Below are 20226 nucleotides of genomic sequence, written 5' to 3'. Positions count from 1 at the left end.
GTCTGTCTGCTGTATTAAAGGGAAGCAAAAACAGATAACATTTATCGAATAGTTACTAAGAGCCAGCATCTTCCATACACTAACAGAACCCTATAGGAGAGATGCCATTATTATTCTTGTTTTACAGATAGGAAAACAGAAGCAAGAGAATTTAAGTAACTTGCTCAAGCTGACAGAGCAGCAGGTGACAGAGCCAGGATCTGAATGCAAGTAGTCTGACTCTAGACTCTATAGTCTAAACCACTAAGTTTTTTGAAAAAGGAGGGGCTTAGATCCCTGCCTGAGTTTCTTTTTTGTTGTTTTTTTGCTTTTTTTGAGACAGAGTCTCAACCTGTCGCCCTGGGTAGAGTGCCCTGGCTTCACAGCTCACAGCAACCTCCAACTCTTGAACTCAAGTGATCCTCTTGCCTCAGTTTTTTTCTATTTTTAGTAGATAGGGTCTCGCTTTTGCTCAGGCTGGTGTTGTTTGGTTTTTTTGAGAGTCTCACTCTATTGTCCAGTCTAGAGTGCCATGGCGTCAGCCTACTAGCTCACAGCAACCTCAAATTCCTGGGTTCAAGTGATCCTCCTGCCTCAGCCTCCCAAGTAGCTGGGACTCCAGGTGCCTGCCACAATGCCCGGCTAATCGTTTTTAGTAGAGATGGGGTCTTGCTTTTACTCAGGCTGGTCTCAAACTCCTGAACTCAAGCAATCCTCCCACCTCGACCATCCAAAGTGCTAGGATTACAGACATGAGCCACTGTGCCCAAACCCTGCCTGAGTTTTAAAAGGAAAACAGTGTCCCTAGGGAATCAGATCTTTCTCCATCATGCTAATGAGAATGGAGAAAAGGGGCTTATATTTACCATTAGCCTAAGAGGTTAACTACAGTATATTTAGAACAATATACCCTGTGAGGAGAGTAAAACCTAGAGAAATAGTGTGTTTTGTTTTAATAAGGAAAGTGTTTTCTTTAAGGGTGTATTATCATTTCTCCATTACTGAAGTCCAGAGAGGAGAAGAGGCTTATTCAAGGTCATACAGCTAAAAATTGGTCTCTAGACTTCAGGTCCACTTTCTTCTCTATACTAATCTGTTCTGAGTACCCACTTATGGATCTCACTTCTTAGAACCATTTACAGCATTTTTTTCAGTTTAACATTGATCATATCAGAGAGTTCTATGTAGTTTATAAATCCCAAAGTAGTATATGAATGTATTTAGGAATCTTCTAGTGTTCTTTATAAAACTTAGGTTTTAATTTTAATACATGTCTAACTCCCTCACTTAATGATGAATTCCCAAGGTCAGAGTTTCTACCTCTTCCACCTGCTCCTTAGCCTGTCCCTCTTGGCTGCCTGCACAGTAAATGCTTTCTGACAGGTTACCTGGTCCCATCTTCTACAAAGGCCCTAAGCAGCAGGAATGTAATGAGTTCTGTTGCTATCTCTCTAAGGTGCATGTTTTACACAAGTTCACAGAGGCAGCAACAGATATTTGATTTCACAACGCTTCAAAGTAGCTTAGATGACAAGGGGCCCAGGGGCAAGAGGAAAGGGGGTTAGGTTTGGCAGTTATCTCAGTAGGGCAAACAGGCAAATAGCAGATGGACACACCGACAAGCACACAGGGAAGCAGTGCCCAAGGCAGTGCAGAAACGGATACCTGGGGTCGGACATGCTTGGATTTCTCTTTCAGCTTACCCTGTTAAGAGCCCATAAAAAGGCTAGTGAGCAGGGTTCAAGTATACGAGGAATAGGAGAGAAGAGTCAGTATTCCCCAAACCCCTGGCTGCCTCCTTTCCCTCAGGCTCCTCTTTCATTAGTCCTCCCAGCCTCCATTTTCTAGCCCCTATACATATGAAACCCCTAATGCTAATCAGGATCTCTCCAACTTTCTTAAATTAGGCTATAGCCTCTCTAGCCCCGAGATTACTCAGAGTCCCTTAAGTCACAGAATCTCAGTAACCATCTGTCCTTTGGACCCTAGAATTTTCTTTCTTTCTTTTTTTTTTTTTGAGACAGAGCCTCAAGCTATCACCCTGGGTAGAGTGCTGTGGCATCACAGCTCACAGCTCACAGCTCATGGCAGCCTCCAACTCCTGGGCTTAAGCGATTCTCTTGCCTCAGCCTCCCAAATAGCTGGGACTAAGGGTGCCCACCACAATGCCCAGCTATTTTTTGGTTGTAGTTGTCATTGTTTGGCAGGCCCAGGCTGGATTCGAACCCACCAGCTCTGGTGTATGTGGTTGGTGCCTTAGCCGCTTGATCTATAGGCACCACCGGGACCCTAGAATTTTCATCCCTCATGCTCCTCAGACCTGGAGGCCGTTATTGGGCTTTTCTATCATTCACACCATAGGCACTGGATCCAAAGCTATTAAGAGCTAGATCTTAATTGCTGGTTAATAGAATTCACTGCCTATTCAACTCTGTGATTCAATACATGTTTAATGAACAGTAGGTTTATGTGCTTATTGTTATATATAAAATGGCTTATATTAATTTAAAAAAAAAAAAAGCTAGATCTTGTCATTAAGACATCTGGTCTTTCCATGGTGGGCATGGATCCCCTAGGCCACAAAGGTAGCCCAACTCAAGTCACAGCCCAGTAATCAAGTTGACTATATAATAATCCAAGTCAGACATTTCTAGCCTAAGCCCAAGCTCTTCAGGTTCCCTGTACCCATAAGAAAGCCCCAACCAACACAGGAGTCTCCCATATAGTCAAAGGCCTCTCTACCCACATTCAAGGTCAAAGTCTTCCAGCTCCCACCCTGCCCAGCCGCAGGAGCCGTTCCTAGGATTGCTCCAAGATCCTCAGTATTATGATAAGGAAGCAAAGGAGGGCATCAGGAACTTCCTAGGAAAGAAGAAAGAGGTAATTTGAGCCCAGAGGAAGGCATACAGCAGTGTTGGACTCACCTGCATATCTGGGCATGGCCTCTTAACTGGGGGAGACTGGCTGGGGGAGTCACCCATGCTCAGCTCTGCCCGCCCCATGTGCTTGACCACAATGCAGCATCTCACTGAGAAATCCCTGGAGGAAAGAAAAGCCCAGAGTGGTAGCCTGGTTGGCTCAAAGGGAATTTGGCAAGACTCACTCATATCAATTTAGGTTAGGGGGACAAAAGGAACCTGGCACTGGAAAAAGGCTCAGTCAACACAGGGCAGTAGCCAAATGGCTAAGCACACTTACTTCTCCTGACACTTCTCCAGAGCCTCATCAGCCAGCTCCTTCAGGTTCACAAGCTTTTCCCCCCTGTAGAAGGCATCTATGGGGAGCAACAGACATTCCAGGCCTTAGTAAGCACCACACTCCCTAGTGGACATGATGTCCACAGAGCCTTTCCTGAGTGGGCCTCTTGATTCTGGCTCTTCCAGCTGATTTGAGCTGACAGAAAATCAACTGGAATGGGACCAAGTGAGGAAGGGCAGGCAGTCCTTTCCCTTTATGCTGAGCAGCCCCAAATACCAACGAGCTGATTGAAGAACAAGGCTCAAGGTTGGGGGGGCATTCTGGAGAAAAGGGTTAGGAGAATTAGTCACCTGTAGTAATGAGAAGGCTGCAACCAGAATCCAGGATCCTTTCACATAGAGACTCTGCAGAGAAGCCTGCAAACTAGGGAAGGGAAGAAAGACTGAGGGAGAGAAGAAGGCCCCAGGAATTGAATAAACAAGGAAAGGAGCTCAGGAAACCTTTAGGATCTCTAGACCAAGGTCTTAGAAGAAACTGAATAACTGATAGGGACTATGACACAAACATTCTAAACTCCTAAGTTTGTTATTTAAGACCTTCTATCATCCAGGCCCAACCTGCTTCTCCAGAGCCCCATCCCCAACCCCTGTCCCTTTTCACCAGCCCAAATTCCTACCACAATGGAGTGCAAAGCCCCAAGGCGGGCACATGCCAGCATGGCCACCACAAGTTCTGGAATCATAGGCATGTAGATGGCCACTCGGTCACCCTTCTGAATGCCTGCAGGTAAGACACAGAATATGGACCATGAACCCTTTCTGCTGCTACTTGCTCCCTCCCATCCAGCTGGCCCCCCTCCCACTGGCTTTTTCTCTGCTGTTATTACCAGATTCCTTCCATCCCTTTCCCACACTCACCCTGTTTTCGGAGAACATTGCTGAACTGACATACTTGGATCAGAAGCTCATGGTATGTGATCCGGGTAGTCTCCCCTGGCTCATTGCCCTCCCTGAGATACACCAAAAAGAACCAGTGATTAGGGCTACAACTTTTTCCCCAAACAAGAAACAAGAACAGTCATAAAATCCATCCAGTAACATCAAAACTTGGGACTGTCCTATAAGGGTGAGCCATCTGCCACCATACCTTGAACTAACTGGTCAGATACTTTGGCCTTTCCAGATACTTTATATATATGTCATGTGTCTTTGGAAAATACACTGTCCATCTCTGATAAAATGAAATGATAGTCCCTTTTTGCCCATCCTAGGGAATCACAGATATGATTCTTCCTGAGAGTATCAAGGCTGCTTGATTGGTGTTGTTCAGAATAGAGTCTCCAGATCACTTGCACCAAATCATCTATGAAGGAAGTAACTGAAACCTAGAATGATGCAATAGCCTGGACAAGGTCACACAATAATAAGCGGCAGAGCCAAGAATAGATCCTCAGATCTTCTGATTTCAAGCCAGGACTCTTTGCCTCATCGTGTGGAGGACATGGACTGGCAGGGAAGCCAGGTCTATTCTTACTAATGGAGGCAAAGACTACTGACTTATTGACAGATTTATTTATAGTCCTTTTTACTAACAGAGGTTACAAAGAAGATTATCCGTCTCTTTCCAGCTCCTGGCTCCATGAGTCAGTTACTATCCTCTCCTTGGCTTTAACCCCTAAGGATAAGAGAAGCCACACACAGAGAGCTTACTAAAGTGAGAAGGAGCAGGGAGAGAGGAAGCTGCAAATGATCCTGAATGCCAGAGGCAGAAAAGCATTTCCTTTTTTTTTAGGATTTCCTTTGTCACCCTTGGTAGAGTGCCACGGTGTCACAGCTCACAGTAACCTCCAGCTCTTGGGCTTAGGCAATTCTCTTACCTCAGCCTCCTGAGTAGCTGGGACTACAGGCGCCTGCCACAACACTCAGCTATTTTTTTGTTGCAGTTTAGCCGGGGCTGGGTTTGAACCCGCCACCCTCGGTATACGGGGCCGGCGCCCTACTCACTGAGCCACAGGCGGCACCCAGAAAAGCATTTTCTTAACAGGCTCACTGACAACTGCCACAGAAACTTGGGAATAGCTCCAGGTACAGCTGAATGCCAATATATCCATGCTCATACACAGATCTTCACTCATTAGTACTACATACCAGTTCACCTGTGTGTACTCATTTGTGTAAAATCACACACACTAAAATAAACATTCTGGCAAAAAAGCTGCCATCTACACACATAGGCACAAATAAGCATAAATATATACATAGGTACCCAGGACTCAAACATGAGCCCATCTGCAAGTACAGATACATGAACCACACATATACCCACATATGTGCACAGCTTGTTCCTTCAGAAATTCTCTAGCAAATCATTCTATTTTTTTTTTAGTGAAACTTTCCATTATTTGAAATTATCTCATGCATTTTATTTATTTGTATAGTATCTGTATCCTTCACTGGGATATAATCTCCATGACAGTGGAAATCTCGTCTGTATTGTTCATTGCTACATCCCTAGCACTAGAATATAGCCTGGTACATAGAGAGTGCATGGGAACAGAAAAGCACAACCTGTAAGTTACAGCACAAGCTGTGAGTACATGCAGCTTACTTAAGCCCCTTTCCAGCTGCACCTGCCCACCCTCACCCCCCTCCACACACAGATACTGCATTCTTCTCTCTGGCTCTGGACTCAAGTTGTACATTATATATGAGCACCTTATTCATTCCAGTGTCTTCTTACTCTGATATACACACCAGGTCGGGGCCCCTGGCTGGCTGGAAGAGGGGAGGGGGCAGGGTACTGGCCTACTGTGAGATTCTAAGTCTTCTAAGACATTAGAATGCTTAAAAGAACATCCAATTTAGTTTCCTTACTCTGAGATCCAAAGAGGTTATTAGTTATATTTTGGATCACAGGGTGGGCTGCAGCAGAGCAGGGACCATGATTCAAGAGTCCAGGCCTTTTTCCTCTACACTGGGAGTTGTAAGCTTAAAAACTGGCAGAGTCCAGCAGGTAATACAAGCAAGTTAAGTGGATCATATGAAAGAAAATTTTCAATAAAGACAGGAAATAGTTCCCTTTACACTTAACTCTTCTATAAGAAAACAGAAGAACATGTACAATAGCACTTGGCCTCGCTTTAGGAGAAACAGCAGGGAGGGATAGTGACTGAAAATCTGGAGAACACTTACTCTGGAAAAAGAAGACACCCAGTATCTAAACTTAGCTTCTGTCAACTTTTGCCATCTGTGAGTAAGGGCTCAATGTTGCCATATTTTTTAATTTTTGAAGAGGCCTGGAATCTATTTTCTTCAAAACTTCTCAATTTTTAAGTGTTGACAACTACAGCCAGGCGTGGTGACACACACGCCTATAGTCCTAGCTACTTGGGAGGCTAAGGTGGGAGAATCACTTGAGCCTAGGAGTTTGTATCTGGCATGGACAATATCGTGAGATCCTGTTCACTCACTCCCCCTGGTTCAGAAAGCCAGTTATTATACAACTATCCTCTCTCCCTCTCCTCCTGCTTCAGCCTCCTGAGTGTTTGGCAAAAATACCAAGGACACTTAACCTCAGAGACTTTTCTCTCTACTTGGAGCATTCTTCTTTCAGATGGCCACATGACTTATTCTCTATCAAGTCATTGCTAAAACATTGACTTCTGGCATATGGTTGCTCATGCCTATAATCCTAGCCCTTTGGGAAGCCAAAGTGGGAAGATTGCTTGAGGCCAGGAGTTTAAGACCAGCCCGAGCAAGAGTGAGACTCCCATCTCTATTTTTTAAAAACCCGAAAAACAAAAAAGAATTTTCATTTTACAAGCTCCCTATATAATTCCTATTCATTGAAGTTTGAGATGACCTTTAAGGCCTTTCCAACTTTAAGACTCTTTGAGTCTTTAAAAAGAAGAAATAATGGGGAAAGAGTTCTATGATCCATAAAGCACTGAACAAATGTGAAGCACTCATATGTATGTATACCCTCAAGTCACTCTCCCTTTCACCGAAGAACCAGAGAGTGGAAGCAATGTACCTTGACCAATTAGCAGCCTAATGTTCCCTCTGGGTACTTCTGTCCTAGCTGTAGCAAGGAAGGAGAAGGGCTAAAGGAAGAATGAGAAGGAGGCACACCCCCCAAAATGAATCAAAAGTCATTCAGGATGTTAGAATGGAGCTTTTGAGATCCACCATCCTTATTTACAGGTGAGAAACCTATGGCACAGAAATGGAAAGTGATGACCTTGAGGTTACTTAGCACATTAGTAGCAATGTTATTTTGAAGCAGCGCTGGCCAATATGGCAGCCACATAAAACTACTGAACACTTGAAAAGTAGGTGAAGAAGATCGCTTCTCAGCCTTTTGGCTCAAATCAAGTAAAACATAGCTGAAGAACTCAATCTTTCATTGTATTTAATTTTAGTCACTTTAAATATCAATAGTTATGTATGACTAGTGGCTTCCATATTGACAGCACAGTTCTACATGTCTCTAATTCAGGGACTCTCTTTCTAAATAACAGCCAAAATGAAGATATTGTTTCCAAAGCCAGAGTTAGCATAAGGAAGAAAATTAAAGTGCAGGAGCCCTGGGAACTGTGGGGTTGAAGACTACCAAGGAACAATTCTTAGTATAGTTATCAGAAATCTATCATTCTGTTTGGCTTTCCCTTGCTTCCTTAGAAAAAGTTCCTTTTGAAACACCATAGATTTCTGGTTTCAAGTAATATCCAGCTTGACCCTAATGCAGCCTCATCCAGCTCATGAATCAGGCCCTTCTTCTTCTCGCCTGCCTACAGGAGTTATGTGGAAGTGTGTGTGGTGGCAGGCAGGTAGGGGAGGAGCAGAGAAGGGGGACCTGGGCAGTTTGGCTGGGAAATGAGCGGGGATGAGGGGAATGTGGATCAGGTTTACTAGCACCTGCCAAGAAGGCCATCTGGGGCTCCTTCTCCACCCCAGACCCCAGAGCAGCCCCTCCCACAATGTCCTTTGCCACCCCTGCTGTGGGTTCCCATCATTTCCTATATCAGTGCCTTGCCTACCCAGATTGTATCATGTGCTAGACTGGAGTGGAGAAGTGTGTCAAATCAATAAATGGATAAATTCAATAAATGCCTATAACCAGAAAAAATAAAAATAAATAAATAAATAAAATAAATAAATATTTATAATATTTATAAATAAATAAATAAATAAATAAATAAATAAAATGGGAATCAACTATCAACCTATCATTCAAAATTTTTTTTAATTTTCAAACTATTATGGATATATAACACTTGTACATATTTGTAAGGTACATGAGATACTCTGATACAGATATATAATGTGAATTAATCAAATCAGGGCAATTGGGATATCCACCACACCAGGTATCCATCATCTTCCCATGTTAGGAACACTTCAGTTCCTCTCTTTTAGTTGTTTTAAAGATAACCTAACTTATTGTTGATGATAGTCATTTTGCAGTGCTATCAAATATTATTCATTCTATCTATAGATAGATACCATATTTTTGTATCCATTAAACATCCTCACTTTATCCCTCACTCCCTGCTACCTTTTCCAGCCACTGGTAACCATCATTCTACTCTCTGTCTCCATGATATCAATTGTTTTATATATTTAGCTCCAACATATGAGTGAGAACATGCAAGATTTTTTTCTGTGCTTAGTTTATCTCTCTTAACATAATGTTCTCCAGTTCCATCCATGTTGTTGCAAATGGCAGGACTTCATTCTTTTTTTTTTTCTTTTCTTTTTTTTTTGTAGAGACAGAGTTTCACTTTATCACCCTTGGTAGAGTGCTGTGGCGTCACACAGCTCACAGCAACCTCCAACTCCTGGGCTCGGGCGATTCTCCTGCCTCAGCCTCCTGAGTAGCTGGGACTACAGGCGCCTGCCACAACGCCCGGCTATTTTTTTTTTGTTGTTGCAGTTTGGCTGGGGCCAGGTTTGAACCTGCCACCCTCGGTATATGGGGCCGGCGCCCTGCTCACTGAGCCACAGGCGCCGCCCAGGACTTCATTCTTTTAAGACTATATAATAGTTCATTGTATCATTTGAAACTATAAGAGCTTTCCACTAAGTAAAAACTGATACTAGAGTAAAATTCTCAATTATAAAATTCTCCATTCATGAAGCGCCTGCCTAAATGTAGATTCCTTACCTTTTTCCTTTCCCCCTGGTTCAGAAAGCCAACTCTATACTCAACCAGTCTTCAAGAGCAGGCATGATCAGGGAAATACAAATCAAAACAATGATGAGATCCCATTTCATACCTATTAGGATGGCCATAATCAAACAGACAGACAACAAAAAATATGGGAAAGCACATAGAGAAATTGGAAACTTCATACCTTGCTGGTGGGAATATAAAATGGTTCAGCTACTTTAGAAAACAGTCTGGAAAATCCTCAAAAGGTCAAATATAGAGTTACCTGTGACCCAGTGATTACACTCCCTTACAGTCCCAAGGGAGCTGAAAACATACGTCTACACAAAAATTTATACACAAATGTTCACAGCAACATTATTCATGGTACCAAAAAGTATAAACAAGCCAGGCATGGTAGTTCACACCTGTAATCCCAGCACTCTGGGAGGCTGAACTGGGAGGATAATTGAGCTCAGAAGGTTTAGGCCAAGCCTGAGCAAGAGTAAGCCCCATCTCCACTAAAAAATAGAAAAATGATCTGGGTGCAGTGGCATGCACCCATAGTCCTAACTACTCAGGAGGCAGAGGTAGGAGGATCCCTTGAGTTTGAGGTTGCAGTGAGCTATAATAACACCACTGTACTCTAGCCAGGGTGACAGAGCAAGACTCTGTCTTTAAAAAAAAGTATAGCCAGGTACAGTGGCTCATACCTGTAATCCTAGCACTGTGGGAGGCCGAGGCCAATGGATTGCTTGAGCTCAGGAGTTCCAGACCAGCTTGAGCAAGAGCAAGACCTTATCTCTAAAAAACTAGCCAGGAGTTGTAGGCAGGTTCCTATAGTCCCAGTTACATGGGAGGCTGAGGCCAGAGAATCACTTGAGCCCAGGAGTCTGGGGTGGTATGAGCTATGATACCACAGCACTCTACCAAGGGCGACAAAGTGAGACCCTGGCTCTAATAATAAATAAATAAATAAATAAATATTTAGAAAGGATGAACTGAAATGTTCATCCATTGAGGAATGAATAAAGAAAAATACATATCCATACAATGCAATATTATTGAACCATAAAAAAGATGAAGTACTATCCATATTGTATTATGTTACCACATGGATGAACTTTGAAAACGTTATGCTAAGTGAAGAAAACAGACACAAAAGGCCACATATTGTATGATTCTGTTTATATGAATTATTTAGAATAGACAAAGCCATAGAGACAGAAAGTAGAGTAGTGCGGGGCGGCGCCTGTGGCTCAAGGAGTAGGGCGCCAGCCCCATGTGCAGGGGGTGGCAGGTTCAAACCTGGCCCCAGCCAAAAACTGCAAAAAAAGAAAGTACAGTAGTGGTTGCTTGGAGCTGGAGTAGAGGAAATTGGGAGGAAATGAGAAATAACTTGGGGGTGGTGAAAACGTTCCAAAATTAATAGTACTAAGGATTGTATACCTCTGTGACTATAATAGAAATTATTGAATTGTTCATTTTAAATGGGTAAATTACGGCTTAAGTTATATCTCAATTAAAAACTCATTGTGCTTTTAATTGGAGTTGCAATAAATGTACATATTAATTTGGAAAATAGAGACATCTTTATAAATCTTCCTTTCCAGAAAGATTGTAACTCTTCATTCATTCATCAGGAAGATTTAGCACTATTCATTAATTCATTCCTTCTGGCCAAGACAATACTTGGCATTTATTTTTTGTTAACATTATATAGTCATATGTACACATCTGTTTCCCTCCTTAATGGTAGACAAGACATCTTCTTCTCTGTTTCCTCGTGAGTGCCTACCACAAATTTTGATATGTGGTGGGTACTTAACCAATGGATAAAAGAAAGAATGGACAAATTTGTCTCTGCTCATAAGGCCAGCTGGATCCAGCTGATCAGAGAGAACGAAATATGAAAGGAAAGAAGGGATAAAATAGGATAGACTAAGAAGATAGATGCTGGACAGGCAGGAGAAATGGTAGACACAGAGAGGAAAAGAGTGTGGAACTTACAAAATGGAATTCAGAGTCATGTCAAGAAGAGTTTCTGAAGCCCCTACAGTGGGCTCAGTCTTGGACTCTGTGCCATGGGAGAAACTGAAAGAAGCCCCTGGAGCTGAGTTTCAGGGTATGGAACTCTTGCCCTGCAGTCTGGGCTATTATTATACCCTGTCCTCTGGCCAGCTATTTTTAGGCCTTGATCCAGAGACCTTGTGCCTTTCCCCTTTGGCCAAAGCAGCTTTGGTGCCAGTTATATACATGTATATAATATAAAATATTTTAGAAATTACATTCTTTGAGATTTTTAAATCTTATGATAAAATTTTTATATATGAACTTTAAAGCAAGAGTTACATAATTTTCCAAAATTATTTTAACCGTAAAATTTTAAGAGCTTAAAACTACTAATCTAAACAATTATTTTTCAATAATTACTTTAAGACTACTGATCTAAGTAATTATTTTTCTCAGGGGGTTGTAAAAATACAAGTCAGAGGTCTTACCCTCTGAAGATTCTGATTTAATAGCCCGGGGTGGGGTCCAGGAATCTGGATTTTAATAAGATCCTTGGGTAGTTATTTAGCTACATTAAAATTTAGGAACCTCATAGGGCGGCGCCTGTGGCTCAAGGAGTAGGGTTCCGGTCCCATATGCCGGAGGTGGCGGGTTCAAACCTAGCCCCTGCCAAAAAAAAAAAAAAAAAAATTTAGGAACCTCTGGCTCTGAATATGGAGTCACCAGATCTAGATTTATTGCTTACACCTAATTCAATGTATAAATTTGCACAAATTTTCAACTCTCTCTGAGGCTCAGCTTCCTTCTCTATAAAGATAAGAGAAAGGGGATGGGCGCTGAGGCTCACTGGGAGGCTGAGGCAGGCAGATTGCTTGAGATCAAGAGTTTGAGGCCTGCCTAAGCAAGACCTAGACTCTGTCTTTATTAAAAATAGAACCAGCGTTGTGGCAGGTGACTGTATTCCCAGCTACTAGGGAGGCTGAGGCAGAAAGATCACTTGAGCCCAGAAGGTTGCAATGAGTTAAAATGATGCCACTGCACTCTATCCAGGGCAACCGAGTGAGACTCTGCCTCTAAATAAATAAATAAATAAAATAAATAAGATGAGAGAAGGGAATTGGTAGGAGAAGTTGGTGTTAGATTAAGTAATCTTTAATGTATCTTAAGATTCTTTGATTCTCATTATTTTCTTTCCAGGAGCAAGGAAGTGGGCTCTCAAAGTCTATTTCAAAAAAAGAGGTAGACACAGAGAAGAAAAGAGTTTAGAACTTACAGAGTGGAATTTGGAGTCATGCCAAGAAGAGTTTCTTGAGCCCCTAAATGTACTTAGTCCTGGACTCTGCGCCATGAAAGGGACTGGAAGAAGACCTTGGAAGCTGAGATTCAGGGTATGGGACTCACATGGGAAAAAGGCAAATGAAGAACAAACTCAGCTGAAGTAAAGGTCAAAGTAATGAAATCTACCATGCCTGCTTCACATGATTGTTACGTAAATCAAAGAAGAATCCAGCTGATTCCTCACATGAATATAAACAGCTTTAGAGGACATTCATTCACCTGATCCTCACTGCTACCTTAGCAGTAGGTAGATCAAGTATTATTATCACCATCTTAAAGATACAAATCTGGCCGTGCAGGGAGGCTCACACCTGGATTCCCAACACTTTGGGAGGCCTGGCCAGGAGGATTGTTGAGGCCAGGAGTTTGAAACCAGTCTGGGCAACATAGTTAAACCTTGTCTCTACAAAAAAAAAAAAAAAACATTTTTAAGTTAGCCAAGCATGGTGGCATACACCTGTAATCCTAACGACTTGGGAGGCTGAACCCAGGAGTTTGAGGCTGCAGTGAGCTAGGATTATACCACTGTACTCCAGCTTGGACAACAGAAAGAAAGCATTAATCTAAAAAAAAAAAAGAGAGAGAGAGAGGGAGAGGGACACAGAGAGAGAGACAAGAAATCCAGAGGAAATAGTTTGTCAAGGCATGATATACGGGGTTAAGGGCAAATCCATTACTAGACCCCAGGTTTCTGATTTCCAGGCTAGTGTATGTTCCACTCTACCAATCTAGAATGTTCCCAAATGAACACTGAAATGCTTCTCTCCTAAGAATCTCCAAGAATACCAGAAGAGACTAGGGAGGAGCCTTCCCAACCACTTTAAGCTTTAGCCTGTGGCCAAGATCATACTCTCCATGATCTTTTCAACATCCTAACAACTTCCTGAAAGACTCAAAACCTCAGGCAAGGGGGCCCTCGTATGTCCACCTTCAAAGTCCTTGGTAGTGTCACTTATCACAGGATCACTGGCTCCTGGAGACAAGTCTCCTACCTCCCCACCCTCTCCCTAGAAATAAAGAAAAGCACATGTTCCTAATATTAATTCCTAAACAAAATTGTAGCTCACGGGCAATTGTGGCAATAAAATCTTGCCCCCATCAGATTATGAGTTTCATAAGACAAGGAACCAGATATTGCTTGTTTAGTGCGATATCCTAAGCACCTACACATATCTGTAAATGCCTACAAATTTTAAAAACCTGGCTGGGCTTGGTGGCTCACACCTTCCAGCCCTAAGAGGCTGAGGTGGGAAGATCCCTTAAGCTCAAGATTCAAGACCAGCCTATGCAAGCGTAAGATGCCATCTGTACTAAAAATAGAAAAATTAGACAGGCATTGCAGCAGGCACCTGTAGTCCCAGCTACTGGGCAGGCTGAGGCAGGAGATCATTTAAACCAGGAGTCTGAGGTTGCTATGACCTAGCCTGAGCCCATGGCACCCTAGCCTGGGTCAGTAGAGTAAGGCTCTGTCTCAAAAAACTTTTTTTTTTGTTTGTTTTTAAACCTGCAGCTAGAAGCTACTGGATTATCTATGGAGCCTGGCTATCCAGGCAAAAAAAAATTAGATTTCTGTCAGTTTGATACATGTCATATGAAAACAAGTAGATAGATTTTCATCAAATCTGGATGTCACATTTAGGATTCTCTAAACTTAATATATGTGGCAGTTTGGAGACTACCTCAAATGGGTAGTCATACTCAAGAGCAGCTAAAACTAAAGTTAAACAAAAGTCCTCTACAACTGCTCATTTGGATAGATTTCCATGTATTAAAATATCATGGTTAGAAAGAAATACTTATTATAAAAATGAGTCTCTAGTCCTCAGAAACACAGATGTTGCTATGCTATAGAGATTTCCTGCATGGGCAGCTTTATGTGCAGGAGTGTCCAACCTGTGGCCTGTGAGCCACAAGCAGATTATTTCGAGACTATTTTGCTTATGTGTGGTGTCAGATATTGTGAAAAGTATGCATGGATCTTTTTTTGCTTATCAGCTTTTGTTAATGTTTGTGTATTTAATATGTGGCTCAAAGCAACTCTTATTCTTCTAACTTTGCAGCACAGAAGAAAAAAGATTGAATACCCTTTGTAATGTATTCCAGAATGAATAGCTTCAGAGTCTTATTTATATTATATAAATAAGATTCTCTCTGCAAGTAAAATCACAAGGCTTTTAATAAGTAGACCAGATCTTAGAACTCCCCTAGATGAGAGTTTTCTATATATAGGACTACAAATGTTCAGTTTAACCTTCATTCCATAGGTAAAGAAAAGTCAGAAAGGTTCCTATGAAAAGGGCCCTCCACCATCTCAGAACTTTTTGCCTACTTAAAATCCCAAACCATGGAGGAAAGGAAATTGACAAGCTTTGCCAGAATGGTCATCTGGCAATCAATGTCTACTGCTTGCCAAATCACAAAGGGAAGTGAGTGAGAGGCCAGTCCTTACTTTCATAAACTTAAAATCTAATTAAAGAGATCTAAACCACCCATAACCTAAAGCCAATCTTGGAAAATAGTGATCAGGGAGAAGAGGATATCATCAAGGGGATGTAAAAATAAATAAATCAAGTATAGTCAATGACAAAATACCTCCTAGAAGCAGTGTATTATAAGCAAAATTTGAGAAAAAAGGGCTAATTAGGCCTTCTTAATGCTGTGGCCCTTTAATACAGTCCCCACAGGTTGAGAACCACTGGGCTAAGTGTTCATTGAGGATTAAAGGACATTTTGGACAATCACCCGTACCTGCCGATTTCAAACCCCTCTACCTAACAACACTCTCAGATATGTGTGATATATGTGAGTATTAGCGCCTCTTCATAGCAACAAGTCTTTATGGTGTGTTTTCTTGTCTTTCATCTCAATAATCCCTGTAGCAGTCTTTTGAGTTTATCTGAATAAGATTTGTTATTCCCATTTGAAAGGTAAGAAAACTGAGGCTTGGAAGGATGTCATCAGTTGCCAAAGGTCACAAGCAACTGAGACTTCTGCCTCTAGATCTTCAGGCTAGGATTTTTATTCTTTTCAATATACGCATGATCAAGAAAGTGATATTTCAAAATATAAATCTGCTATGTCATACCCCTACTTGAAACTATTCAATAGTTCCCTAGCTCTTGTCATAGCTGCAACTTTACATCTGTGTATGAAACACAAATTCCTGGTCTTTCCCTCAGAGCTTCTCCTAGTGTTTTCATCTCAACTAAAAGAAATTCCATTTTTCAGGTTTCTCAGATAACAAGATAAAGGCTGGGCGCAGTGGCTCATGCCTGTAATCCCAGCACTTGGGAGGCCGAGGCAGGTGGACTGCCTGAGCTCATAGGTTTAAGACTAGCCTGAGATACAGCAAGACCTCATCTCTAATAATAGCCAGGCATTGTGGCAGGAGCCTATAGTCCCAGGTACTTGGGAGGCTGAGGCAAGAGAATCACTTGAGCCCAGGAGTTTGAGGTTGTTGTGAGCTGTGATGCCACAGCACTCTACCAAGGGTGAAGGATGACAAAGTGAGACTCTGTCTCCAAAAAAAACTTAAAGATACTCTTAACTCCACTCTTTTATATCCTATATCAAGTTCATCAGCAAATCCTATTAGTTCTGTATTCAAAATGTCCAAAATCTGGCTACTCTTCATAACCTCTACCATTACCTCTATTATGGTATCTTGATTGAACTATTAAAAGTACCTCCTTACTGGTCACCTTGCTATTACACCAGGCTCCCCAAAGCCTGTTCTCAAGGTAGTACACAGACTATATAGTGTAGATATTTGTCACTGATCATCTTCACACACACATACTCATAAATCTCCACTAATACTCCTACCTCCCATACCACAGGGAAAATAGTACAAGAGAGAATGGAACTAAAGTCTTGTTTTAGAACCAATTTTAGCCCTTGGATTAAATGAACATGTGCCTTTGAAATGGTCAGTGTCATACAGACTAAGAATCCTTGACTCTCCCCTCTCCCTGCCGTCTATACACCCAGTTACCTGTGCTGCTTTCCTTCTTCTAAATTTACTCTAAAATTTTTATCTGTCCATCCCATTCCCACCAGCAGCATCCCAGTTCAGGCATTTCTACTCTGAATAACAAACTCCCAGTTCTCTCCCATCACACTCTTATTTCCATATCTATCCAGATCAATCTTCTTAAGCTCTGCTGTGACCACTACATTCCTCTCCATAAAACCCTTTTACAAGTCTTCAGAAATAGTCAAGATCTCCCATCCCTGGACCTCATCCAGTGTTGAAGACAACCTTTATTTGCCTTTCTCTCACTCCCTACATCCAAATACAAGTCAGCAAATCTCATGGGCTCTTTAGTCAAAATAGATCCAGATTTTGACCACTTCTTTTTTTTTTTTTTTTTAGACAGAGCCTCAAGCTGTTTGATCTTAGAAAGTTGTTTGATCTTAGGTCAAAGAGCCCTGGGTAGAGCGTCCTGGCGTCACAGCTCACAGCATCCTCCAACTTCTGGGCTTAAGTGATTCTCTTGCCTCAGCCTCCCAAGTAGCTGGGACCACAAGCGCCTGCCACAACGCCCAGCTATTTTTTGGTTGTAGTTGTCATTGTTGTTTGGCAGGCCCAGGCTAGATTCGAACCCGCCAGCTCTGGTGTATATGGCTGGCTCCTTAGCCGCTTGAGCTACAGGTACTGAGCCCTTCCCAAGGACTATTATAGTCTAAAATAATCACCATATCTCTCACCTGGATTTCTACAATAGCCTCCTAACTGGTCTCCCTGCTCCTACTTTTGCCCTTCTACAGTCTATTCTCAACACAAAAAAATAGATCCTAAATATAAGCCAAAGCATTGTCACATCTATGCTTGAGATTATCTAGTGGTTCCTCATTTCGTTGTCAATAAAAGCCAAAGTCTACATTGCCTTTCAAGGTTGGACATGATCTAGCATCCTGCTGACCTCAATGCTACTCTCTCTTTCTGTAGCTCATTATGCTTAAGCTATACTAACTTCCTGTCAAGTCTTCAAGTCTTCTCACCAGGCACACTTGCTCTTCCCTTGGGAACATTTCCCCTCCTCACCGCAACTTCTACATGGCACACTCCATCATTTCCTTCAGATCTCTATTCAAATGTCACATTTATCAGAAGTCAGCTCCCATTATGATTGTCATTCTCTTTTCCCTTACTCTGCTCTGTACTTTTCTACAGCATTTATTGCTACCTGTTAAGTATTTATCTGTTTGTTTACTGTTTGTCTCCTCCTGGATTATAACCTCCAGGAGGGCAGGAATTTTGTTTTGTTCAGAATAGTGCCTGGCACATTCATTCATTAAGTATTTATTGAATGAATAAATTGTTCCCTGAATAAACATTTTACTTCAAACAGACTTGTTCCCACTGTCTCAATATAACAATAATGGTGGCTAATATTGAGTGCTTTCAATGTGCCAAGAATTTGACACGTGGGTTTGTTATCCTATTCAATACCAGGCAATTGACAACTCTGTGAGTTAAAAGGTATTTTTATCCACATTTTAGAGCTGAGAAAACTGAGGCTCAAAGAGGTTAAGTAACCTCTGTTACTTGAACCTTTGTTCAAGATCAAACAGCTAATTAGTGACAAAAACAGGACTCCGACTAGGTTAGTCAGACACCCAAACCCATTCTTCTCTTAATATTTATGCTATCCTGCCTTCCTGTAATACTTTTTTCCTTTGTGTGAACTAGTTCTGCCCTTAACCTCTTTCAGGCTATTTTATATAGGCCTATTCGATCTTAAATAGAATAAAAACTCCATGAGACCAGGATCTGGGACATTTAAACCTGATAATACATTTTATCTAATATTTTTAAGCAAATTAATTTAAAGTCAATTTAAGTTAATTTGACTAATATAACTAATTTCTCTCTCTCTCTTTTTTTTTTTGAGACAGAGTCTCACTTTGTTGTCCTCGGTAGAGTGCTATGGCATCATGGCTCACAACTACCTCAGACTCCTGTGCTCAAGTGATTCTCTTGCCTCAGCCTCTGGGGTAGCTGGGACTACAGGTGCCCACCACAACGCCCAGCTATTTTTTTTGTCTCACTTTTATCACCCTCAGTAGAGAGTGGTGGCGTCATAGCTCATAGCAACCTCCAACTCCTGGGCTTAGGCTATTCTCTTGCTTCAGCCTCCCCAGTAGCTGGGACTATGGGTGCCCACCACAACACCCAGCTATTTTTTGTTGCAGTTTGGCAGGGGCCAGGTTTGAACCCGCCACCCTTGGTATATGGGGTTGGTGCCCTACCCCCTGAGCCACAGGCACTGCCCACACCTGGCTATTTTTTTTTAGAGGTGAAGTCTTGCTATGGCTCAGGCTGGTCTCAAATCTATAAGCTCTGGCAATCCACCTGCCTTGACCTCCCAAAGTGCTGGGATTACAGGTGTTAGCCACTGTGCCTGTCCCCTCTAATTTCTCTTTTCATCTATCACAGCCAAGTGTTGGACTACTAGAATAATAAGGTAGTAGCATATGAAAAAAAGAATAGTTGGCTGTAAGAATATCTGGAGATTAGTCTCAGTTCTAAGAGGTATATGATACAATCCTTGGGCAAATCATTTAGATTCTTTGGCCCTTAATCTACTGATCTATAAAGAGAGCTGGCCTACCTGGACAGACTCTTACAGTTGCTTCAAGTTCTAAAAAATATTATTATTCCATGAACATTTATAATGTGTCAAGACAAAAGTAAAAGGCCAAATTCTTCCTTAATATGGTTCTATTTTAGCTAATTGGAGTACTTTCCTAAGAGAACTAATTCCTTTATGGATTATTTCAGTTTATATACAATGCATGTCCCAAAACAAGGAATGAGCTACAAATGTGGCTCGCCATTGCCACTATAGTTATCTAAACAAAACAGTTTAAGTCAAGAAAAAAGCCATACTATGGCTCTATAAGAAGTATATCAACTGGAAAAAAAATCACTGAAAAGATGTCATTTTTTAAAACATCAATAAAAATTAGAGCAGAAAGAAATTGTGCTGTAATTGGTGGTCCTTTGGGAGGAAAAGAGGACTTAGAATACACTATATGATAGAGAGTTTGGAAAATATTAAGCATGTGATAAAGGCTTAAATAGTATAAGAAAAATGGTAAGCAATCATCAACTTCAGAGAAAACAAAAATCTGTGCATAAAAGGAAATGTAACTATAATATATTATTTTTACATAAACAGTTTTTTTTTAAATTTTAGAGACAGAGTCTCACTTTATTGCCCTCGGTAGAGTGCCATGGCGTCACAGCTGACAGCAACCTCCAATTCCTGAGCTTAGGCAATTCTCTTGCCTCAGCCTCCTGAGTAGCTGGGACTACAGGTGCCCACCAGAATGCCCGGCTATTTTTTTGTTGCAGTCTGGCCAGGGCTGGGTTTGAACCCACCACCCTCGGTATATGGGACCGGCACCCTACCCACTAAACTACAGGCACCACCCATAAACAGTATTTTAAATTAAACTAGAAAACAGCTACAATTATATAGGGAGAAGGTACTAAATTCTCATCTATCATAACAGGAACTTAATAATTTCTTCAAAAAA

At 41.7% G+C, this 20226-nt stretch overlaps 1 protein-coding gene across 2 annotated transcripts in view; it reads right to left on the bottom strand.

The window, feature by feature from the left end:
• Positions 1-20226, bottom strand: part of ACSS2 (acyl-CoA synthetase short chain family member 2) — a 41972-nt gene that overhangs the window by 11019 nt on the left and 10727 nt on the right. Inside the window, exons 3-8 of one of the 2 annotated variants that reach the window (XM_053573928.1) lie at positions 4095-4186; positions 3854-3957; positions 3528-3600; positions 3178-3253; positions 2904-3018; positions 1645-1683 (exon numbers count right to left, since the gene is read on the bottom strand). In XM_053573928.1, the coding sequence (XP_053429903.1) occupies positions 1645-1683; positions 2904-3018; positions 3178-3253; positions 3528-3600; positions 3854-3957; positions 4095-4186 (499 nt within the window). The remainder of the gene's footprint in view (positions 1-1644; positions 1684-2903; positions 3019-3177; positions 3254-3527; positions 3601-3853; positions 3958-4094; positions 4187-20226) is intronic. The other variant, XM_053573927.1, reaches the window with a different exon arrangement.

This window comes from Nycticebus coucang, chromosome 21 (assembly GCF_027406575.1).
Source record: "Nycticebus coucang isolate mNycCou1 chromosome 21, mNycCou1.pri, whole genome shotgun sequence".
NCBI classification, from domain to species: domain Eukaryota; kingdom Metazoa; phylum Chordata; class Mammalia; order Primates; family Lorisidae; genus Nycticebus; species Nycticebus coucang.
The sequence above is the reverse complement of the archived record's forward strand: the minus strand, read 5'-3'. Positions and strand labels throughout refer to the sequence as shown.